The sequence below is a fragment of the Ambystoma mexicanum genome, chromosome 10 (assembly GCF_040938575.1).
Source record: "Ambystoma mexicanum isolate Mex_15411 chromosome 10, UKY_AmexF1_1, whole genome shotgun sequence".
NCBI classification, from domain to species: Eukaryota; Metazoa; Chordata; class Amphibia; order Caudata; family Ambystomatidae; genus Ambystoma; species Ambystoma mexicanum.
The window spans coordinates 1,169,089,221-1,169,115,538 of NC_090932.1; the positions used below are offsets into that span (position 1 = coordinate 1,169,089,221).

At 44.3% G+C, this 26,318-nt stretch overlaps 1 protein-coding gene across 3 annotated transcripts in view; it reads right to left on the minus strand.

Moving 5' to 3' along the window:
- PROM2 (prominin 2) overlaps window positions 1-26,318 on the minus strand; it is a 531,075-nt gene that overhangs the window by 264,414 nt on the left and 240,343 nt on the right. For all 3 annotated transcript variants that reach the window (XM_069619114.1, XM_069619113.1, XM_069619112.1), the window contains exon 5: window positions 851-914. In XM_069619114.1, coding sequence (XP_069475215.1) covers window positions 851-914 — 64 coding nt within the window. The remainder of the gene's footprint in view (window positions 1-850; window positions 915-26,318) is intronic.

Consider the following 26,318-nt stretch of genomic DNA (forward strand, 5'->3'; position numbering starts at 1 on the left):
GTGTGACACGATACACAAAGGTAGGGAGTCAAACGATATCACATGTTCATATAGAGTGTGATGGTAGAGTGCTATTGCTACCAAGCTGTGTCAAGAAACACATTCAATGGGGCTCAGCGTATAGACTTCAGACGCAGACGAATGAAGGCCTCGGGATTGGAACCCTGTGACTGCAGGCTGCTCAAAGCTGCCGGGCAAGCTATTATCTCGCTCCCATGCGATTAGAACCAATACAAAAACAGAGAGGTATTTTATAACGAAAGTTTCACAACGAAAAATACCGATTTTAAATGTTTTTATTTGGGGGTCCTCTTGCAAACCCCCGTTTCCCTATGTGTTTAATCCCTCCCCAACCCCATTCCCACCTTTTTTAATCCCTTACCCCACCCCATATATATATATATATATATATATATATATATATATATATATATATATATATATATATATATATATATATATATATTTATTTAATACAAATTCGGTATTTTTTCGTTGTAAAAGTTTTCGTTATTAAATATAATTTGTAAAAGTTTTCGTTATTAAATTGGATTTAATCACAGGATACCATTATTTCACTGAGCTATCTTGCCAGGTTAAAAGGAAAAGTTTGCTGTCTCCTCAGCAGCGAAAGTGAGGACTAAGGGCCCATCAGAGGAGTCGAAAAGGCTGTGGGTATGGCCATGGGCATCCTTAGTGACCAGGCGCGACCTTTGTGATGGGGAGGTGAAGAGAAAGCTAGAGACCACGTAGAGACTGCACTAAGGGATTTGGCAGGGGCACAGACTGTCTGTGAGGACAGCCATCTTTCTACATTCCTCAGCCTTTTGAGTCCAGCAATTCCACTTACTTTTTAAGTCCTCGATGACCAACTGCTTCGGAACCGAGAACTCTGACACAATGATCTCGATGGCCTGAAAGACACAACATAAAGACACGTGTTCTCACAACAGGTGGAAAATGACTCTCACCACAAAGTTCAGAAGGCATTGACTCAGCTCTGACTTTAAATGATTTTTAAAAGCTCTGCTCAGTGCCTTAAGTGTAGGTTGACCAGATTTTCAAAATAAAAAACCAGAACATGCCACTGACATCGAAATAGGACTAGAGTTTCAGTGATGGAAAACACAAAAGAAGGCCTAAAACACAAACAGGACGCTGATGAAACTGTAGTCCTCCTTCTATGTCGGCGGCCTCCTGCATGTTGGAGGCACAGAAAGCTGATTGGAGGAAAGAGGACCTCGAGGAAGGGAGAAGGTATAGGCAGGGGGTGTAAAAGCGAGTGGGGCTAGCGGCTGCCAGCCTGATCCTGGATTTTTCAATCATGTGTGGCAAAAAACTGGGGTAATCTCTAACTGACCTTCAAATCCCGGAAACAGAGTTTTTAAATTGAAAAAATCCTCGGGACACAGGGACAGAGGGGCAAATACCGGGACAGTCCTGGCAAAACCGGGATCTCTAGTCACCCTATTTGAGTGTAATACGAAATCGAGGGGGCTCTGAAATGGGTATGGGCATATTGTGCTGTGCATGACATAAAGCAGGGGCGTGTGGGTTAAGCAAGGGTCACCTGCCCCAAACAAAGACTACATCATGGGGCCCACATAAGTAAATCCCTTTCTAACTCAGGATATAAGCAAATCAGTCAGTCAGTGAGTCACCTTAATTCTGCAAATAAATGACCAGGACCAGTGTTCTTAATAGACCTCCATGGGTGCTCATTTGAGGTTTCTGCTCCCCTGCTTTTGCCAAAAGCCGTGCTAGTAACTCCCTGCAAGGAAGGTCTAATAGCGGGCATATATTCCCTAGGGAGGCACCAGTCTTCTCAAAGTAAAGGTTGTGTCACTTTATGTGCCTTGATGCCCAAAGACAGACCTCAAGGTGTTAACTTATATCTAACATCTTCAGCCGCCCCTGAAATCACCCAAGAGAGGTCCCAAGAGAAAGGGGAGGTGGACCAATAGCGCCAATGCAAACTGCTTGGTGGTTTGCATACAATCAAACAACATTTTGGGAACACAAAAACGAACACGCATTTTTCTATATGATATCTGTGACCGTGAATGCACCCTAGCCTTTCTGCTTATTTAATTTTTATTAGCACATTCCCAGTATATTGACGGCAAATTACACGTCATATGTATATACATTTGGAGAGAGTCAGGTGCTGGCTTCCCTACACGTAGTTCTTTCATGGTGTGTAATCGTTGAAAGGTACTTGTGGGGGACTGAGGGAGTTCATGCAACACCTTGTCTCAAGGACAGTTTAGAGAGATGCACAGGGCTCTATCTTTGTTAGCCCTGGCCCACTTAAAGCCCTGGCCCTGCTAATAACCCAGGTCACATGCATCCAAGTGGCTACATTAGCATGCAGGGTCCCAGGAGTATAACTGGGCTTGTTGTGGGTATAGAATAATGAGCAATGACCTTTCTCTTATGCTCTCTTGAAGAGAGATGGTTTTAACAGCTTCTGGAATCGCATAAAATTCCAGCTCCAGAAGGGAGGCAGGCAGTTATTTCCGCCTTGAACAACCTGTGTCCTTGTGCTGGCTTTGATATTCCTGACTAGGGGGTTCCTATGTATATCATAGCTTGTCGGTAGGGATGCATCAGATAAATTCCCCCTTCATGTACCTGGCAGCACTTGTCGTAGTGGGATGTTGGGGCCATTGATCAGATAGGCTCCCAGGAGACAGTGTTGCTTGGCTAGGACTGGAGAAAGGTTACAGTGCTTTGACAGTCTGGGGATAGCTCTGGCTGCCTCAGGCACCTGAACCAGTATGCTGGAAGTCCTATTAAGAGGTGTGCAAGCCTGAGAATTCAGGGAAGATCCAAGAACAAGGCGAGCCAGCAAAAGACCCATACCTGGAGTCCTACCTCCCCACTCCACACAGCTCAAAACCTATACTTGGCATCCAGCCTCCCTATCCACCACAACACAAGATCCAAATCTGGTGTCCTGCCCCCCCACTAACCACAGTACAACATCACTCTACGGCTTCCTTCCACTCCACACCCCATGGCATAAAACTCAAAGATGTTTTGGGAGGAACTCCCAGGTATGCCAGCGGGGCACTGGAAGTTTGCAGACTTGGAGGGCCCAACACCCCCTCCTCCCCCAGGATATACAGAGGACTCAGTCAACGGAAAGTTCAAACTGTGGTTTATTACAAACAAAATCAACAGGGATCAGCACAGGAACAGAGAATATTCATGCACATCTCACTCTTCCTCGGCTCGCTTTTACCCTCAAATGGCATCAGCACTTTGTCACAACCTGGGCCCCTCTACAGGAAACCTATCGGACCAAGTGATTGGGTATTGAGTATTCTATAACCCATACAGGACAATGTAGATGTTATTCTACTGGCCCTTGCATGTCAAGTGGCTGGCCTGATCCATCCCCAATTCACCAACTATAACATTGTTGCAGTGTTGTGGACTTACTATTGGTTTGTGCCCGTTGCTACCTACCCCTAGGGTACTAGACTGTGATTGGCTAGTGCTGACGTCCCCAGGCCTGGGACCCAAAGAGGTTCTCAGCTCACGATGTACCTTTCCAAGGTGATGAGAATGATTATGTTTCTGTATTGTAACTTGTGTGCACCACCTTTGCCTTATGAGAGTGTTCTCCTGTCGGGTGCAACACTTGTTGCATACTGTCGCATATTTGTTGCAGTCTGTGTCTGGCTGTGTGGGACCGGCTCGCCTTTCCCACCATTGATCACTGTCCATTGTCTGCTTTGGCCGCGTCACATGTTCAGAGATCACGAATTTGAGCTCTGCAGCTCTGAATTATGAGGATGTATTAGTATTTTCTGCAGCTGGTCCCTTTGTCGTCTGGGGATTGGAATGTCATCCATATCTCTTGACCTTGACGGTGGGTCCTGTCTCACACATCTTGCTCCCTGTCCAGTTTGAATCAGCTCAGCTTCGCTCTTGCTCCGAGGCCTGAGGCCTGCTGCCATTTTCCTAAACCTTATAATGTGGTTTGTACAGTGTCCATGCTATACTACATTTCCATAGGTTAGTCACACTTGGCTCTGTCAGGTCCCATAGGTGCTCCTGCAGTACCATAGGGTTATTCACGTTTAAGCATCTGCAAGCTTGGGATCTCTTGTGTCTTGCGGCTTCTCCATTGCTGCATTTGGCTAATGGCAACAATAATAAAAGCAGTGACAGTATGTGTATGTATCTGTCCTCTAATTAAAAAACTGTATGTTTTTGTTCTCTAAGGACATCAGCAACATGGCTTCTTGGTGTTTAGCACAGGCTGTCCATACAGGTGTCTCAGATTATGGCCTGCGGATCTTCATTCACGCATGTATAGATCTGTATGTCCCTTGGTCTGCAGGGCTGACTGAGGGGATACCTTTCAATGTATTTGTCAATCATAGGTCCATTAGGAATTCGTCCAAAATAGAATGGGTGATTGCAGTTTTTCTGGCCTTCTTCCTTGTCATGAATTTAGTAGGAGTGGGGTGGTGGAATGATCCCAAGCCCCTCTTTAGTTGGCATCCTGCCTCCTTAGTACCATGAACACATGCCCAAAATCTAGTGTCCTGCATCACCAGCCCCAACAGCACAAACCATGGCATCTCAGATTTGACATGTATGCCAGAGTGACTTCAAATGATTTGCATCGGACCACACACTCTAGGTAAGAGGTTAATATGGGATTTGAGCCAGTCTGCCCTTCTTCGACACTTGGCCACATATAATCTCTGCTCTATCTGATACACACATGTATTAAATTATTGTTTTAAAGAGTTTACACTCTTTACTGTGATGACTTTAAAGGTACATAAATCACATTATAATTGGATCTGACAAATAATATAAATGTTTATGTTCCGTAAAAAGAGCATGATTGTAGAAGACTATGGGCCTCATTCCGAGCTGGGCGCAAAGGGATTACCGGCACCGGTAAGGACACTGGTGCCGGTAATCCCTTTGCGCCCTACTACGAGTTCCCTTAGAGGGTCCCCTCCTTAACGCCTGGTCTGACCAGGTGTTAAGGACGGGACCCGTTAAGGGACTTTAGAGCTAATAACGGTACCGCAATTTGCGGTACCGTTATTAGCTACTTCCCCATTCCCATTGAGCCCTACGGGGGCTCAAATGGGAATGGGGAATGGTTTGGTGAATGGGGACTTACCGGTCCCGCCAAGGTTGGACTGGACCAGTAAGTCCCCCTTTCACCAAACCGGAGTCGATACCGGTATGGGAGGCAGTTATGGCGCAAATAGCACAATGACTACCTCCATACTCGGAATGAGGCCCTATGAATAACAGAATGCATATACGTGTTAAACTAAAGAAGTACTTCTGGCATTTAGAATATTTTACTTTCAAGACACACTGTACCAATAACAAAACGGCATGACTAGGTCACATGTTTATAGTTATTGTTTGACACAAGGAGCTAATTAACTATTATGTATGTGTTGAAGATATGGTGATGTTCTGCAAAGAAGAAAACAATTTAGTTTTGCATGTCAAACTAACAGTTATCATGAAAATAAACCAGCAGTGTAATTTCACTGGAAGAAGGCACAAGGTTAATTATTTGGACGTTCATGACCTTAGACATTTGATTGTTAATGGCTCACTTGTCAATGAACAGTTAGAGACATATCTAGCTAGGTAATGGGATCGAGTACTTGAGAGACCATCTCACACTAAATATAGTTCACATTTTTGGAGTAGGCTTGACATTTTGTTGTACAGAATCTTGGGTTCATCTCCTTGGTTCAAGGGCCAGTCGTATGTACCTGCGTTCAGTCTCCCTGGACACAATGCAGCATCCCTGAAAAGGATGCAGGCATGGATGAGGTCACACATGAGGTCACAGCGAGTGTATTCAGCCCAACACTTTCTTGCTAGTAGAGATGCTGGATGCCTCAGTTGGGCGCTTGATGAAGCAAGTGCAAGGTTTTTGTGTAATCTCGACTCGTTTAGCAGAAGTCATATCATCATCAAAATTGATGTTTTTCGGTATAGATGACACCATAAACTCACTCAGACAAAAACACATTAACACAAACACATTAATACACCTTCTATGCATAAGGAATAGTTAATTTCACCATCTATTAAATTTCAGATAAACTAGAATCAATACACAAAATAATTAAAATTGATTTAAAAAAACCACTTAGTTCTTTGTTCTTAATAGCCATGATTTCTTAATATATTGCAAAACATCCCATAGAATAATAAGCAGATGTTCTAACTTATTAATTAGACCCGCGCCTTTCTTGGATCACTGATTGTTAAATGGAAAATTGGAGGTATTTTGCTCTGATTGTGGCAGAAGCTGAGCACAATAGCATAAAGTGCTGGATATTTTCTTCCTTTTTATTATTGTATTATATTGTATTGCATTCTTCACTTTTATAGCGCCCTTTCCCCATTTGTATGGCCTCAATGCGCTTTGTGGTTGCAACACCCTCGGTGACCGTAGTCCAGGTGCAGGAGGTTCTAAGAGTTTAAATTAAAGATGCTTGTGTGCATTTTTGCCGGGTTGGGGCTTAGGTGGGCTGGCTAGGTTCGAGTAAGCAGAACGGCGGTCAAGCACGTGGGTGGGTGCTGTTGGTGCTTTAGGATAGAGTTCTAGTGCTGGAGATTCAATGTGTGCCCAGCTAGACCGAATTGCTTTTCGTCGGTCGTCGCTGTATACTAGTGGCAGCAGTGTTGAGGTACGTCTGGGGTTTCAGTGTGGACGGCTACGTGCGCTGCTAGACTGGAATAGCATAGCCACAGCTGCATTCAAGGGTACATGGATGCCTGTGGCCTGTGTCCACAGACATAGTGTGAGGTATGCAAACCGTCGGCGTGGCTGGAGTTCGACTACAATGTTCTTTTCTTGGTCCAGTGCGATTTGCTGGTCTCGCTTTCCGTGCTCTCCCTAGACACTCTTTGTTGTCTCTGTGTTCCCATTTACTAACAAAGGACCCTACTGGAAGGATCCCAAGTCAAAATTTGAGGAGCAATAATCATACTTTGTTATCATCCATGATGGAAATGTAGGTTTCCTGGATCAAAGCCATTTTCCTTTCCAGGTAATCATCAGCTAAACCAGAAAAAGGGACAGTTGCTAACTTATAGGAGATTAACCATTCCTCGTAAGATCTCTGAATAACCTGTTTACTTGGAAAGTTGCAAGTTTGATCGTTAGCAACTAAATCCCATAGCTGACCCAAACCTAAGACCCTCATTGAGTTACTTGTATATAGGGACCAGCAGAGGCTATGAGAGCTTGGCTGTGAGAGTAAGTCGCGGCAGGCTGCTCTATAGGGTTCTTGGTTGTTTTGCGACTGGAGTTCCGCCCAATACATAAGCGGTCACAGGCAAGCTTCATATGTAATGCCATAAATTCCAAACTCCAGCATCACTGGGGTGCTTGGAGCACTCTTTAGTACATACATTTTTTATTTTTTATTTTTAATTTTCTTCTTTCAAGTCTTCTGATATTGCTGTACCCCAGATTTCTGCACCATATAAGGCAGGAGCTGTGGCTTTTGCTCCGTAGATCTCTAGTGCTTGGCTCACAGCTTTTCTCCCATAGTGCTTTGGAAAGGTGTTTATTGTCCACTCATGCCTATCCAGGGTCAGCTCACTCTTCATTTGCTTCGCGCAAGAGCCTTTTTCATCAGTCTACACCCTCAGATAATCATAGTAATCAGCCCAGTCGAGCTCACTATTGATAATGAAGATGTGTGCATGTTCATATGCCAGTTTTGCTAACAAAGGCAGAATAGTCTACAAATAATAAAATGTTTATTACATCTCCACCAAAGGGTGGTGCATTTGTCTTAATACTGCTTAGTAGATAGGTTAAAAAATGTATGTACAGACAGAACATTAGACGGGCGAGAAAAGGGCTCAAGTCGAGGGTACACGCAGGGAGACAGAGTCCACCCACTTCATTCACAGGGTGGACTCAGCCGCCCCCCCCCCGCTAAAAGAGAAACATTGGATGTCCTCTTTGAATTTATGAATTAAAACCGACATTGGGGATCAACCCGCAGTCGTCAGGTTTGTAGGCCGTACACTTCACCACTGCACTTTATAACCTGATGAAAAATAACAAACAACTAAAGGTGAAATGTCCCATTTCGGTACTGCATGTTCCAGGGAAAACATTTGTATTGGTTCTTGTAGTTTAAAACATGCGCACCTTTTAACATTTTCAAACACACAATTAGAAGAAAATATCCTGTCTTGGTTTTGTGTGTGTGTGTTGATTTGACGAAAGGCAAATGCCATTCGTCCTGTGCAATTTGGGTGGTTATGCAAATCCAATTGAATGAAATGTGCATATTTCACCTTGATATGCTAATTTCTGGTGACGTCACATCCCATTGCGTTTGTTGATGAGTCCCCCCACTTGAATTTTAGGACTTGACCCCTGGCGAGAACACATCCTTTCCTGACTCCTTTCGAAACAGGGAAGACCGACGTTGTCTCACCACCATTTCCAAATCTCACTTGAGAATAGTTATCACTATATAAATTTGACATTACAGATAGACAATTTAGGGGCACACCTAGATTATATAAAGACTCTGACAACTCTTTTCTTTGGATGGCATCAAAGGCCATGCACAGATCCACAAAGACTAGGTACAAGGGCTCGCAAAAGAACACATTTTTCGTAGGTAAGGTCAACCAAAATACTTGTGCTAATGCCCAGTCTGATGCCCGCCTGTACATGCGAGAGTGATTGGTTCTCAATGACTCAGATGTCAAGACAGTTTAATAGGACCTTTCCATAGAGTGAAGTAGTGAAACAGGGTGGTAATTATTGTTTTTCGTTACGATTGCCCTTCTTAAAAATTGGGATGATCTCTGCGCCCTTCCTGGTGACTGGTACTTGCTCTCTATCTTTGATAGAGTTGATACGTTTATGCAGTACGGGCACCCATACCGAAGGGTCAGACAGGAAGAGTTCAACAGGCAAACTGTGAAGGCCTGGAACTTTTTTATTCGATGGCTGTGTAAACAAGGCACACTCTACTTCATTCATTGAAATCTCCTAGGGCGGGGCAATGAGAGATGGTATGGTATGATACATCGTTGGGATAGATCCAATTGGACAGAATCATTTGTTACATAGCTTCCACATTTCACCAATTGTTTGTGTTTCAAGGGTGTCTGCCTCATTGATTGTCCCTCTGCCTACTAAAATCCAAAAGCTTATCACATGTTTCTTAGCACAGACATTTTTCGATATTGCCCATCTGTCAATGGCCAGCTGCTTTACTTTTGGGTAATTACAATTGTATCATCTTTTCTTAGCTCTCTGATAGTAGTGTAATCCCTTCCTGTCACCTTTTTTTGTGGCCATGACAAGTTGTTTTTTAAGCAGCCTACGTTAGTCATCAAAGCGACCGTCTGGGGATATCTTTGCTTATTTGGCTGGTAAAGAAGGGTTTCAAGTTATCTGAGAGCTTTCCTCAAATTTTCTCTGGTGTGAAGTTTAGATCAGTATCAAGGAACTGTTCTAATAAGGAAGAAAGTCCTCATAAATCTTTGGTATTTTGTTGGTAATAATTATCCCAAACAATTTTGCTTTGTTGACAGATGTGACAATCGGGGCATTGTTTGTTGTATCTGTGGGATGTGCAGGCTCTTCCTGGCCCAGGATAGTATGGCTTGCCATTCTAGAGATGACTTTGACATTTCCAGCCTTGTAGGATATCCATTAAATAGTCGATCATAGTTCAATTCTTGGTGTTATAAAAAGTAGTTTTTGATTGACTGACCTCTGGAAAACTATCATTGCAATGCTAATATAGTTAGTACATTTTGAATCAGTCTCTCAATTGTCTTACTGAGCATAACTGACGTATCACACTGAACTATGACTACATCCCAGTTGGCATCTAAATCCTCGTACAAAAATGTGTAATTTTCAAAAATGTGTAATTCTTTCTCACCGTTAAAATCCCCTACAAACAAAATGAGTTTATGATTGTATTTAATTGTATAGGTTTCCAGAAAGTCTAAAAGGAAATCCCTGACTGAAATTAGAAAATGGAATATTTCATAAACCTCTACACCTGTGAACTGAAACAGGGTAATATGCACACATGATACAGTGCTGGGGCCTTCCCACACTGGGGCCCCTCTGCCTGTAACTGGTGAGGGACACCAGAAAAGGAATATAGAATTTTTTTCAACACATTTGAATTGACATAGAGAGCAACAGCTGCCTGAGACTACAGTCCTGCAGTCAAATACCTATCCCTGTTTTGCAAACTAATAAGAATGGTGTGAATGAAGTTTGGGGTTAGAAGACCGAAGATTGTTTATATCCACAAAGATATTTTTGTCCTGACAAAGGCCTGTGTGAAATTGACAAAGGAAGCCCACCCGGGATGGGTTCTACCTTTTGATGTTTAGGCCGAAACGCAGCGTGTCAACACAACAATAATTGTTTCAATCCTGCAACCAACAGAGATTGGGATAATGGACAATAATATATCCCTCAGAGATCAATAAAACAAGAAATAAGCAGAGACACAACAGTATAAGGCATAGTGACCTTTAAGTGAGTTAATGTAAAAAATGTAAAATATACTGTGTGTGATCAGATTAGTGAAAAAGAGAATGTTGATATTGTTTTTCTTGTTTAATAGCCCTGTATGTAGATGTTCAGATACCAAGTGACCTCCGTTATCTTTTTCTGCCGGGTAACATTTGAACCTGTGGTCCAAGAATCAGGCCATGTTTTTTGGTTTTTGTATACTAACTCAACATGAATGTGTTTAACTGATGTTCAATTGATGTTTGTGAATGTAGAACATATGAGACAACACATGCCTGTTTTTATATAACTACATTCTCCATTAGAGAGAAATGTGATCAATCAATAAAAACATTTTTTTTGACAAAGGCATAGAAGAAAAGAAGAATTTTGTCGGGACCGTTTGTAGTGTGTTCATCGGTTGACATCATAGTTGACTGTGTTTCCAGTCAGTGCGGGTTCTGTTTAGTACTGTACATTTATCAGCAGGAATAGGCAGGGTCAGTGTATCAAGGTAACATTTATACATGATTTCTAGCCCTAACCGTCAGAAGAATAGTCAAAGTAAGATCTTGCTCACAGTAAGAAATATAACAGAACGAGTAGTGGAACTAACCCTGGCGTGGGATTGGTGGGGCATTCAGGGGCCAGGATTAGGGGTAATGGAGCATGTTAAAGGGTTGGGGGACAGGGAGACTACAAACTGGGTGGCATGTGCAAAAGAAAGGGTGTCCTCCTGGATTGATTGCCATTTTTATCCCTTTCAACCAAACAGATTTTGTTCTAGATGTAATCACTATGTGGAGCTTGAGGGGGGCTCCTTCTGCAAATTCTCAAAATTCTTAACAATGTGCACGCAAGGTTCAGAATCATCTTCAATAGGAACTCTGGTTTGACAGTTACAGTAATTTAGGTTTAACGAAAAAAGTGCCGCAGTAGCCTCTCTATTGTTCATTGTGAAGAGATAGCCTGATAAAAATTTTAGCCGGGTGGGGAAAAAAGGTGCCTGTGATTCTGTAACTGTCACCTTTTTTGGCAGTAATGACATTTCTACCACTTTTTCTGTGCCACAGAATGATAGTTACAGCCTTGAAGTGGAAGATGCAGGCTGATGCTAAAGGGAAATCCTCTACTTTAAGGTCAAAATATGTGGATTTTCGGCAGCGGAATTGCTGCGTCCGGTAAATCTGCCAAAATTCCAGTGGAAACCCATGAACTTCCAAAATTAGTACTAACCCTGCGTTACCACCACTTGTAATCCTTCGGTACATCTGCCGGGCTGACTATCGATAACGCCAAATGAGTTTGGGAAATATTCCACCGGAATTACCGACAAACCCATTATGAGCCCCAAATGCCTGACTTTTTAATGCAGCACGATTTCATTATCAGATCTGTCTTTCCTCTTCTGTACAGACCCTGGGAGATGCTGTCAGCGATACTGGGAATCACTCCAAAATGGCCCCGGCGTAGCTGTGTTTGAGCGAACAAATGTTCGCACACTATTGAGTCTGCAGAAAAAAGGGGACACACATTATAAGCAAAAAGTTACATTTATCGAAGATATAAGCTCTTTGACATGATGAGTTATTTGTAAAGCACTTATTACCCAGAGGTTTCTAAGCGCAGACCCGGGTATCAAACCTGTGTAGCTCTGTGTCATCTATGCTACCAAGGTGAGCGCGTTGCCCCTGAGCTATCCTCCCGAGACCTCCTGATCTGCCCTTGAACATTCTTCTGGGCATTTTAGAAAAACAGCAGATTGATAGTGAGATGAGCCTATGCTTTTGCAATGTACAGCATCACTTCCAGAAATGTCTCCTAAAGCAGAGCAAGCTATCCGTGCATTTCCCCACATAACCCGCATGCATTCCCCCACGCAACCATAGGTGGGCCAGATGGCGGCACTTTGCCAGGTCCTACACATTTTTTACCGCTTCTGCTTTCGGCAGGAGACCAATTTAAGAATTTAGCTCCCAAGAATCTGTCAAGTAAAATCTAGAGGTATGCTTCATCTGTACGCCAACAACTAGCGGAACTACAGGCAACGATCAAGTGGAGGAGCTTAGTTCCTATCAGTTCCTTATCACTTCGACCTTTGCTTTTGGGCTAGAAGAACTTTAACAAGGGGGACTTATTTTTCAAACCTTCTTAATTTCACTGCGGGGCCAACTTCACACAGTGTCTTTCATTTGCACTACAAAGTGCAACAAATGTGTGTAAAACCTTGTAAAACAGGTTTGCATGCATATTTGTACTTCTTTAGTGCAACTGAAGTGTAAGTGCCCATTTCCATTTATATACAGTTGGATGCATTTACAATGGGTTCCTATGGACCCTATTTATTATGTTCCAATAAATATCTGCTAACAGTAGGCTAATAAGAGTAACTGAGTAAACTTTCGTCCCGTCTTGATTGTAAAATGTCCTGCGTCTAAATGGTGCACCCTGATGCCCGCGAGCTGCAGCGTGATATAAATTAATAAATAAAAATGAATAAAATGGAAGTCGCATGATTTAAGCAACTGCTAGAAACAGGTGGATCCCATAGGAATCTATTGGTTTTCCATCAGCCTGAAAATGGCATGATGGCGGAAAAGTTTTTTCAAGTGGATCGAGAAGGCATTTAAGTACGTAATTCTGTTACATACCCTCAGTCGGCCTGCAAAATTATAAAAGTGCTACAGAGCACAAAACGAGGTTTTGAACCAGGCATAACCCTTCTGCACCTGCTTTTAACACCAGCTTTTGCACACCGGGGACTTAGAAAGGTGCCTTCTCTCTAATTCTGTTCATGAGAAGCACCTAACACAATCATGGCGTTGAGCATCTTCAATGTGCAGACTAAAAGTTGAGCAATGTCCTCTTACAACATTAAAGTCTGTTGGCATGTGATCATTCTTTTGATGTTCTACCTTCAGGTTGACAAGCTCCAAACCCAGATTGGCCCTGGGCTTGTCACTTCCGGTTGGCACCCAAGGGAAGCACGAACAAGATGGAGGCATTGTTCGCCCAGTACTGTCTCTGGGCAGAACTGCAAGGACATTGTTGCCCTCTGCAATTACATGCTCACGTTTGCTTTGTTCCCTTGCCCCGCTCTCTGCACATCGCTCTGTTGCTCGCTAGCTAGGTTCACACCTTATATGGCTGTCCGCCTCTACACACGACTGCCAATGTAGACAAGGCTAAGCACTACAAAATGCAAGGACATCACTAGAGCGTCCATTTAACCCCTTAACTGCCAGGCTATTATGCACGTCTATGCAAAAAGGACGAGCATGCTCGTCCTTGTTAAGGCAAGTGATATTTCAAAATAAATTCCCGCCTTTTTAATGTCCAGTAGAGGGGGACATGCACTCACTCCTCCTTAACAAGCAGGATTCTGAGGGGAGCCTTTGCCAAGTGCAAAGAGGCAGCTTAAGCCAGTATAAAGAAGGGAGATTTTAAGAAGTGGGCAGACGGACGGTGTAATGGGTGGAGGGGGGAAGAGCTCCGGTGGGTTTGGAACCACAAGAGGCCCCGGAAATAGTTTTCTAAGTGGCCCCATATTACACATTTTCGGCAAACCCAAAACCTTTCCTATGAAGACATTTGGAAATAAAGTAAGTTACCAAACAAAAGAGGTGCAGGGTGTAGAGCTCTGCTTGGAAATCTCCCGCGTTCCCTGTAGGCCAGTGCACACCTGGGTAAGAGGAGGAGGTCTGATTATTTGGCTACTTTGGAAACTAAACCCAACCAGCCAAGCAGGAATAATTTCACATTTCAAAACTAAGACATCTTTTTTCACCCTCCTATTTAACTGGCCTCTGGATCAAATTGTCTCCATACCACTCTGCAAAGGGTCTATGCTTCTTGCCAATCGCCCGTCTCCTTTACACACATTACAAGACTCGGGGCCAGGGACGTTTTTATGGGAGGGCAAAAGGGGCACTTGCCCAGAGCCCCCACCATGGAGGGGGCCCTGCAAGGGTGCCTGATCTAAAGAAGTAACATTCCTTTGTTCACCAGACTTAAATAGCACACACAAGGATATTGCTGAGACTCTAAACCTATTGCCTGTCTGTTTTGGAAAGTACATTTTACCTAAATCAATTCATCATGTAATGTTTTCTGTGTTCACTGTGGTATATATAGTTTGTGTGTTCCTTGCGGCACAACTCCTGTAGCATTCTTTCCTTTCTGTGGGAATTATGTTGATCATGTGCAATAGCCACATTTGAAATGCATACTGGTAAATTGAGTGCCACAATGGTTTAAAGGTTAGCTCAGTGTGTTAAGCACTCATTGCAGTGATGTGTTACTATGCAGGATTAGAATAGCACATTCCTCTCAGGCTGGCTGAGCCTTTCCTATGTCTGATGTTTATAAACCTGCCTGCATATGTACTTGGTCTTGCAGCACAACAGGTGCTATAATCAGCAATATACCTGCACCAGATAGGGGTTGCTATAAAAACGAACATGTCATCCTTATGGTGAAGGTCTAGAAATTGGTGTGCTCAGTAGGGTGTTATAAAACCTAGGCAATCGTCTCCAACGATGAGCATAAACTGTTAGTCCAAGAGATGAATAAGTATCAGAATTTGGAACCAAAGCATTCATGCTTGTATCGTGGCTTTGCCAGCAGACAATGTAGTGATCCTATCAATCATCTTATATCTCGTACATTAGTGTACTGTCTTCTGTGAAGTTTGCCTCCCTGCATGCTGGTGGCATCGTTTAGCCCATTACTTGATCTTTCTTCTTATGTAGGCTATTTGAGTGGGAGGTGTGGTAGACAGAAGGGATTTCCTTCTCAGGGTATGATCTTCAAAACAGCTTCACTCATGGTTTCACTTGCTATAGTGTTGCTTCCACTATAATAGTGGGCATTGATATATTGCACACCACAGGAACTTGTTTCTTTGATCCTAATGGCAACACTATTTGAAAACTATGTCCCACTTATAATCTCAGTCTGTCTGGATACAGACGCCTTCCTGGTAGCTTCTAATCTGCATCCACTATCCATGCTATGGTATGTGTAGCGTTCTCCTTCCTTCCAATTGGTCTGTTCTATCCATGCTTGAGCACGTTTGCATTCTGTGAGGCAGCAAATGTGAGCTCTCTGTTTATTCTGGATTACATGTACCTTTTACATACAGTCCTGAATTAATACTACAGGCTGCATACCTTCCTGGATTCTATTGATATAAAGTCTCCTGTATCTATGCTAGAGCAGAAGTAACCTCTTCCTAGACTGATAAACAAGTAGCATTTGAAGGCCAACATTATGAGTCTGATTAGAGCAAGAATGAAGAGGGAAAGGGGACTTAAAGGGAGTAAACCTCCTTATTTTTAATGGTGTGAGGCAGCATATCAATTTATGGGTTGTGATTGCGGTGGGAAGGGGGGGCATCTCAGATATTCTTGATTATTTAATTCCTTTAGTTTGGTGGAGGGGAGCCCCAAAGAAGTCCGTGCCCAGGGCCCCAAAAGTGCTTAAAATGGCCCTGCTCGGGGCTCTGACCAGTGAAAGACAATTTAATTCACCAAACCTGTAAAGCACTGCCAGTGAATGACGATGCTATATAGCGTTACTGAGCCTGGGCTGTGGTGATCGGGGTCTGTAACGGCCCACTTGCCCAAGCCCAGGTCGGTCCTAATAAAGCCAGAGCCTCGGGAAGGGTCTCCCCTTGTTTCCTTCCTGGTGATTTACTTTGTGGAAGTAACTTTGAATGAAATAACTTCAAATTTTTACTTTGAATGTTTATATTTGCGGGTTAATGCGTAAAAGTGGAGAGGGGATTGTGGTCGGGGTGGTATTGTAGAGGGAAGGGAGGTTTGGGGGGATTCCCCCATAAATAATTTTAAAAAGTAAGTACAAATTAGAAGTTATTTCCACAAAATAATTTATTTCAAGGAAATGACATGGAACCGTTGGTCAAAGTCAAAGTGACCGTGGCAAACTGACCGTAAATCAATTTGGTTGGTGGCCAATGTAAACGCATTTGCGTTTTTTTTGGTTGTTTTTTATTTTGTCCCCCATCTCCAATTTGAATGAAACGGGGGACACCCCTGCATCCCCAATATTGCTACATGCCAACCCTCAATAGCGGGGGACACCCCCATAACCCCACTCTCCAGGGTTGACATGTAACAATATATGTAGTCAAATTGGCCTGAAGGCCAAATAACCCATATAATATTCGGTCAAATTGGTCATTTGGTCAGTTTGCCACGGTCAGATAGGCTAATACCAGAACCATTGCCAAGGGTTCTGGGCCGTTACCAGCCTAGCTTGACCCAGTCCAGGTGCATTCATGCTATTATGCTATTAGTACCTTGGAGCTTTCATTCCGGGGTACAAATAGACTTTTTCAAAAGGAAGTGGGAATGGGTGTATTTTGTGAGCCCAATTTAATTTTTTTTTTAAACAAAGAAACATGCCCGGCATGAAGAAAAGTGAAAAGACAGGAGGAGGGGTGGCGCTGGAAGAGAAGTAAGGCGGGAGTGGAAGGGAGCTGGTGTGGTGATCAGGGAGAGTGGGAAAGTAGAGAGATCAGGAGATGCAGGCCGGGGGCAGCGGCTGAATCAAGATGGCAGCTCACATTGGTGGCACAAGAGGCTGGGATAGAATGTCGGCTTATATTTACAGATATCACCCAAGTTCCTCACCTCTGGATTGGTTGCGTCTGCTGTGAAGGATTAAGGTGAGGCAGTGTGGGGGCTGGGAGGAGTGGGAAAGGATGGGGCACAGTGGAATACAGGACAGGGGCAAATGGCGAATCAAAGAGGCAGTTCGGTGTAGTACAACAGGAAGTTGGGCTGGAACATGGGGTTATACTTACTGGTTCAGCCCACATTCCTCAACTCCTGATTGGTTGGTGCCGCTTCCTTGGGTGCCTGTAGGTCTAAAACCCAAGTCAGACATCATCAACCAAAGGAGCATTCAGGGATTTTATTTTTGGTGACTGTTCACTATGGCAGTGTGGGGAAAGTGAGAAGATTTTGCAGAAGCTAGACACTCCATAGCACAAATTAAATGTGTGATACTTGAACATGTGAAACTGGGCCCTAGAGGTGGAGATGTTGTAAGAACTCTACACCAGAGGGAGATAATGTGGATTGATACACTTGACTGTCTTAGCCCCAGAGGCATGAATGTTGTGTTTGTTCTGATGTGTTATGTTTAATATATCAAAATGCAAAGTTGACTTTGATTTGAGATGTATCCTACCTGAATCTTTGATGCCTGAACTTAAGGTGGAGACATAGCTTGACAGGTCTGATGTTTATGTTTAATATATCAAAATGCAAAGTTGACTTTGATTTGAGATGTACCCTACCTGAATCTTTGGTGCCTGTACTTAAGGTGTAGACAGATCTTGACCTAAAAGCCATATGGTGGCCTAAAAAATGTATCTGATTCGCTTGAAGGATAATGCCCCAATCCTGAATGTGGGACAGACAGTAGAACCAATGTACACTCTAGAATGTGAGCCTACATGACGGTTGACATCAATGTGAAGTGTAAAATCAGTAATACTCACCCCTAGTAGGGAGCACATGGAAAGGGTACTCCAGGAGAGATAACTGCTAGATTAGAGTACAATGTACCTCATAAGAGCTAGCAATTTTTAGAGTGTTTTATATGCATGATACGTACAATAAATGATGTAACCTCCTGTAGGTCACAGTGGGGGGACGAAGTGTTGTGCCACATGGGGACCACAGCAGGGGACAGAGGGGGACCCAAGCAGACTTCTGTCTGCGGTTCCCCCACTCACTCGTGCAGTGGCCCAGGCGACATGAATCCTTGCCACAAATCAGAATTTTCCATACCAACCACAATCAGAATCATTGAGATGCTGTGGCCCTGAATTTAAGCATGGGATATATGGGCACCCAAGCAGACTTCTGTCTGCGGCGTTTCCCCCACTTAGTCGTGCAGTTGCCAAGACGACAGGAACCCTTGCCATAAATAAGTGCCTTCCATACCGATAACAATCAGAAGCAAATAAAGACTTGTTACTTGTTTTACTTTATGGCTACGTAGAAGTTATGCATTGAGCTATTGGACTACCATCCAAACTTACATGTCTACGAATTTTCTGATCCCCTAACAGTGCGGTCACTGATGAGTCACTGTTATTTCACCAGCACTTAACGTCGTGAGAAAATACATGCATAGTTGACATATGGAATACACACGCGCATGCGCTGGGGAGTAGCGTGCGGGACCCGGGGTCTGTACGACTCACCATGCGCATGTGCAATGGTGGTGCAGCCCGACCTTGGGGCTTGCGCTGCTCTCCCGTGCATGCGCATTGAGAGCTTTAACGTTCGCCGTACGCATGCGCGGATGGAGAGCGGCCCGACACGCTTGACGCATGCGCATGGACATACAGACAGTACACATATACAAACTCACGGACTGGAGAGAGCTACTCGCAATCCGGACACCGGAGGATTCGTTAACTGCACTCGCCTCACGCACAGAGGTAAGAGATATATCTACACTGTAACAGCAGATAAAGCTCATTTACTGCCACAGAGGTAATCTCGGAGTTTACCTTACTTGCCTCTTGGGATACATTTTTTAGGATAGAGCTACCATCCTGACATAGTAAAACAAGGATAACTCAGTAAACTAAGGGGGGTGGGATGGATGACTTTGTTCATCCCCACACACAAAGGTTTTTACCATAGGAACAAAGCCAATAGAGGATGTTTAAATGTAGATCCAGGATTTCCAAAGAAATATATACTGAATCCACACTTCTTTCTGTGTTTACTCTAGAAGTGTTCTTCTGAGTGAGTCTTCTTGAGGTGGTGTTTACCACACACACAGTGGAATTGGGCGCAGTCAAACCCACCTACAGGGTGTGTCAAAACACCAGAAGTAGAGGTTCTACCAGCACGAAAAATGAGGTGCGTTAAGTGCAATTTGTGTAATGTTTTGTAATTTTTTTAGTTGGAATTGCCAATATTGAGTCAGTTAAACAATATTAATAGTAGAATATTTTCTACATCTTTTGCTTTAGGAATTGAAATCATGAACATATATATTTTCGGAACAAATAGTATCATTGGCCCTGAAGATGGACTGTTGTAAAGTCCGAAACGCGTTGGCAATTCACTGAAAAATCCTGATGCTATCTTGGATTGGTGACTTCAAACCAAAGAACTTTATTTTCCTTGTTAGAATCAAAAAGGGACTTTACAGATATAAGTTTAATCAAAAGCCTTACAATTTAGACTCTGTAAAACAAAGCCTGTGATGTGAACTTGCTAAGCTTTACCTTACTTTGTGTTTAACAAAAATGCTTAAAAAATGGTGTATTCTTATTAATTAAAATAACCCATAGAGGGTTCTCTTTTACTCTTGTAAAACTTTGTTTTACGAAATTGGTCTTCTCGACATCTTTGAATTTACATATTTTTGAATTAAATTAAGTGTTTAACGTACAACATTTTGTTGAATTAACATTAAACCTGGGGCTAGCCGTTATTATCTCGACTCCCCCCAACCTTAGTACTCTAACTCATAGTTTAAAAAATTACAAGATACCCATACTTCGAATTGCAAGCAGTGGGACCTCCGTCAGACTCCATCTGCTTGCGACATTGACGGATTTGGGATTGTATTGCCCTTGGAGTGCACTAAGGGTTGGCACGTAGCAATCCATGCCTTTTTTTCTTAGTGTGGGGAAAGTGAACAACGTGAAATATACCTGCATCCTGAACCAGCACCATCAATAAGGATTCCAAAATGCTTTGTTTTTCATGTCTGGCTTCATTTTGAGACCCATTGGGGCATCATTGAATGCACACTCCCTTTCCTGGCACCTTCCAAAGACCAGGACAGTTGAAACCTTTCAACCTACTAATCACCATAGCTTGGGGCCTAAACACCCACCAGAATAAACCACTAAGATGAACTGGCATGGACACCAGATCTAATCAATGGACCTTGTTATGAGTTCGGCAGTGTGGCCAAAAACAGTGGTAATGCAGTGGTAGCATTGTTCTCACTGTATTGCTGCACTGCAGAACTATGAGCTTGGAGGTAAGGTGGAAGAAGAAACTCCAGCAAAATGCTGGAAGTAATTCCACCACCCTACCACCAAAAAACAGCAATTATGGCAGAATTACTGTCGGCAGTAATTCCCCTGAAATCCCCATGAAGTCCTATGGATGCTAATAAATGTGGACGAACACTGCCATACCACCACATCCGGCGGTAATTTCACCAGACCAAGTGGAGGCAACGGTACATCCATTTGGTGATATCTCTGTGGATTTACTACCGAGATACCATCAAACTCATAATGAGGCCCATTAATAACCCGACCAGTCCAAAACATCTGAAGAGCCAAAGGTTATAGGCCCCCTTACTGGCAAATTGCACAGTGCTTCCTCCCCTATGTCCCACATCGGCCTCCTGCTACTTGACCTTCCCACCACACACTGACCAATCCCGCTTGCAGAGATGTGACAGCTGACAGTTAAAATACTTTCCCTCTCCTTCCTGAAACACTCAGGGACGTCATTTGAGGGTCACCAGGGGTTGCAGTTGCGACCCCTGAGCTCTCCCTTGCTACCCCTGTGGTCTCCATTGCTACCCCTAGAAAAAAAAGTATTTTGTTGAACTATTTTTTTAGTTTAACTTTTTTTTTTTTTTAATGTAAGCTCCTGGGCTGTGGACAGTGTCATGTGAGTCCTTATTTTTGTAGTGGCGGGCTTTCTTGTTCAGGCCTCTAAAAAAAAAACGGGGTTCCACAAGTGTATCACTTTGAGCAGTGACGCTAAATAAGAAAGAATAGGAATAACACATAATTTGTCTTTCTGGAATTCTATCCAATAATTGCCAGACTCATAAAGGTTTATTTCCAGTCACACTTAAGGTGGTGAGTCACTGATTTAGCCTGTTCTTAAACGCCTCAACTCAGCCTTTCAGCCTTCGGAGGTCGATAAATGAGAACCAACACAGGTTGGGTGATATTGTATGTGTAAGCGCTTAAGCAAACGTTCTATATATTAACATATCATTATCATTTAGCCTTGAACATCTGCTTGCATTCACAGTAATTTGGTAATATCGTCCTATACACACTGATATTAACGATACATATGGTGATCCATTCTTCTATGAAATGTATACAACATTTTAGTGATATCGCAACCATATTTCTCGTACTGTACTTAGGAACAATATGTGATGTCCCTTCCTGTTTTGTCAAGGGATGAAAGGTCGTATTCTATTGCTTCTCGTGATGTCACTTCGAGGTGAAGGGGGGCAAAATGGCATCACTTCCTGTGATGTCATCAGAGGTCATGTGATATCACTTCTGCTACCCCTGGCATTTTGGTGAAATTACGTCCCTGGAAACACTGGGAACTTCTTACCCACAAACAAAAAACTTTGGGCTTCATTACGAGCATGCCGGTCCGGAAAGAGGTGCTGATAACAACGGTTACTGGCACCTTTTCCGGACCGCCATTCTCTGAGTCTGCCGGTAGGGGCAGAGAACTACTGGCAGGCATACCGGCAGATAATTCACTGGAGCACCGGCACTGATGTTAACAACGGTGCCAGTGCTTCAGTGGTTCCCATTCCCATAGAGTCCTCCAGGACACCATGGGAATGGGAGCTTACCGTTCTGCTGCTGCCCGTAATATCGGGCGGCGGAAACGGCAACCTCGTAATGAAGCCCCTTTAACTGCCTGGCCACAGGCCCCCGTGATTTCACACCAGTTTGGTGGCATTGCATATCAAAATACTTAATGGGTGTGTTATTCTGAGGGGTCCTCCTGGATTATGATGCAGCCGTCCTTAGGGTGGTAATGACCCTTCTGGGAATTATGCATGAATGTGATGAGGATGTGAGCACCTTCAGTGCCCACATCACACCACCCTTTAGAGCCCCTTGAGTTGCATGTGCAGTAAGTTCAAAGTATGTGCTAGGAAGGGGAGAACATATATTCAAACTCTTACATATGAGGTATTTACCGGATGCATTATTCTGCATGCAGTGAATACCTCATACACACATAAACAGGGACGGTAATAACTAGTGGTATTTGAACCCTGGCTGTTTTTTCCTTCACTGTCTTCTTCATAATGATCCCCTGAGTGCTAGAGAAAGGTTCTGCCCAACCCCAGAGAAGTGGAAAAATGCAGCCCAGAAAAAGCATTCCAGCCACTGGGCCTCATTCCAAGTCGGGCGGGCCGGTATAAAGGTGACGGTATTTGTGGATATCAGCACTTTACCGCACCACCCGCCCACGGGTTTGCCGGTGGGGCACCTGGGTTACCTCCAGCTAGAAGCCCTACGGCACTACTGCCAGGATACCAGCAGAGTCAGAACGAGGCCCATTGGGTGCTGTGTGTTTATGCCTGTGCAGTAGTGGTACAATGGGTGTGAGGTGGATGTTTATATAGTGTGAGCACTTTTGAAGAGTGTGATGTATGTGTATGCATTCTGTGGTTGTGGTAATAATATAGGAGTGCATTGGGTGTGTTGTGTTGCTGTGTGCATGTATTCTGTGTGTGCTAAGTGTAGTGTACTGCGTGGGTGATGTATGTTTGTGACATTTGCGTGTGTGTGATGTGGGGGTTATATTTAGGTGCTCTGTGTTGTATGTTTATGAAGAGAAAGTGAGCCTACTATCCTCGCGATTGTGCTGTGCATCTTTAAGGACTATGAGTTGGGGTTTGTGTGCGGTGGTGTGTGTGGTAAATCATGTGTTTATGCAGGCGAGCGTGCGCGGAGCGTGTGTTCGCATAGCGTCCGGCATCAGCTTCTTGCAGGGACACCGGGCACACACACAGTGCAGTGCATTTCCATGGCCTGGTCTTTAAATCTCCCAGTGGAGGCCCGGCTGGCAGCCTGCATCAGTGCCGCGCTAGAGCTGTGCTGATTGCTGACCCTGGCAGTGGAATTCATTACACTTATTACACAGAGGTGCAGAGGCGGTGAGGCAAGCGATAGACACCCGTAGGCTTCACACAGACCTCCTGCAGACCACGATCCCCCCCCCCCCCCCCGCTTCCCAGGCGTGTGGGTGTGCAGTAAATTGCTGACCCGGGCAGCGGAATTCATTACACTTATTACACAGAGGTGCAGAGGCGGTGAGGCAAGCGATAGACACCCGTAGGCTTCACACAGACCTCCTGCAGACCACGATCCCCCCGCCCCCCCAGGCGTATGGGTGTGCAGTAAATTGCTGACCCGGGCAGCGGAATTCATTACACTTATTACACAGAGGTGCAGTGGCGGTGAGGCAAGCTATAGACACCAGTAGGCTTCACACAGACCTCCTGCAGACCACGAGCCCCTCCCAGGCGTGTGGGTGTGCAGTAAATTGCTGACCCGGGCAGCGGAATTCATTACACTTATTACACAGAGGTGCAGTGGCGGTGAGGCAAGCGATAGACACCAGTAGGCTTCACACAGACCTCCTGCAGACCACGATCCCCCGCCCCCCCCCCAGGCGTGTGGGTGTGCAGTAAAACCGGGCAGCACAGACCACGAGACGCCTGAGATGGGCAGAAAGCTACCCGTGCGCACGCTACATTGCCCACATATAGGGCCCGATTCATGGATTATTTGCCCCGTTCAGAGTGAATTTGCACTGTTGAAAAGCAACTTTGCACTGCCGACATATCCAGTGTATTTTTGTCGTGCGAATTCCGGGCAAAGTCATGTTGTACTGCAAAAATGATGATGCGCTGACTTTGCCCGGACTTTGTACGGCAAAAATACACTTTGCACGGTTCCATGAATCGGGGTTTGTGTCGGTAGTGCAAAGTCACTTTTCACGAGTGCAAATTCACTTTGAACCTGGAAAATATTCCATGAATCGGGCCCATAGTCTTTCTCATGTGTTTGTTTTTTGCATATAACACGCCAAACACCATCTTGTGATCACGTCGTCAGAGTAGTATTTCAAAACCGCTGCTTTTTCCACCTGCCAAATCTGTCTGGAGGAATATACTCCATGGGGAAAATACTGTGCAAATAGGAGCTGAAATACCCCCAAAAATACACACATTTTGATCTCCATTTAAAAGGTGGAGAGGTCAAAATTGGAAAAGCCACCCAACTTTTAATTTTATTTTATTTATTTATTTACATTTATAGAGCGCACTGCAGCCCATAGACATCGAGGCGCTATTACATGAAGGCGTAAGCAGCAAGATTGTGTAAACATAGGAAACAAAGGTACTTAGTTACAGAGAGAGGAGCGGAACATAGTTACAAATGATGTTCATGAGCCTGTAGATATAAAGGCAGGAAGGTTTAGACAAACAGCCTGGTTTTTAAGGCTTTTCGGAAGGCTAGGTGAGAGTCAATCCCCCTGAGGAGCGAAGGTAGGGCGTTCCAATGTGAGGCTGCTAGGGCTGAGAAGCTCGAACCGCCCGCACGTACTCTACAGGTTTTGGGAGTAGAAATCAGGTTGGTGTAGGCAGATCTGGTGGGCCTGGCCGAGGAGGGTCGTGAAATTCTCTGGGCAAGGTAGGGGGGAGCAAGGTCATGGAGGCATTTATGGGTGAGGGAGAGGATTTTAAAGATGATCCTCTGCCTAATGGGCAGCCAGTGGACCTGCCTCCTAAGGTCAGAAATGTGGTCTTTCCTGGAAAAACCTGTAGCGGCCCTGAGGGCGTTGTTCTGGGCAAGCTGGAGTTTGGCGATGTTTTTTCCGGAGGTCCCACCAAGGAGTGCGTTACAGTAGTCCAACCTAGATCCTATGATGGCCCTAGCAATAGTGAGGCCATTTTGTGAGGATAGGAAGGGTCTTGCTGCGTAGATGAGTTTGGAGTAGTATGCTGAAGAGGAGGCTATGGCATTGACATGCTTATCCATGGTGAGATTAGAGTCGAGGTAGACTCCAAGAGTCTTGACTGATTGGGATACCGCAATGGGTATGTTGTCGATGGTAAAAGAGGTGTATTGTTTGTCAAGGTTGCCTAGAATGGTTGGTGACCCAATAAGTAAAAGCTCGGTCTTCTCGCTATTGAGACAAAGCCAATTGTCAGCCATCCAGGCTTGGATGGTGGCGTAGATGGAGTTGAGGGTGTTTTTGTCCAGCTCATAGTCACCTGTAAGCGGGATGAGTGTTATAAGAATAGAGAAACATATATATTGTTTGGGAGAAACAAATGTGTGGGTAAAGGGGAGAGCGTGTGAACAAGTGGGCATTCCAGAGGCGTACCCTTTCACCCTGTGAGGAATGTAATGCACAGAAGGGTCATTTTGACCCCTTTGTGCATTATAGTACAGGTAAGCACTGCAGCATTGCGTTCTGCTAATGTACTTCATCCATTCCCATCACCACCATAGGGATGGGCTTTTAGACATTTGCGAAGCACCACACGCTGATTTCAGGAAATCTGCATTGATTGCTGATGGGAAGGCGTTAGGGGCATAATATTGCAAAGCCTCAGCTATTAGTACATGCCACATGCCGTAATTACTGCATGCAATAAGCTGCTAGCCAAATCTGACAGACAATCAGGACCCAAGTGGGGACATTGGACCTCATTCCAAGTTTTCCCCCAAAACAGTGGCAATACCGGCATGCCAGTATTAGCTTTTCCGGCAGGGCATGTGCCGGATTCTCTGGCGTACTATGAGTACGCTGGGGCATGCACAAGGCCCTGCTGGAAGCGGCAATACCGGCATGCCAGTATTAGCTTTTCCGACAGAGTATGTGCCGGATTCTCTGGCGTACTATGAGTAAACTTGGGCGTGCAACAAGGCCCTGCTGGAAGCAGCAATACCAGGATACCGGTTTTA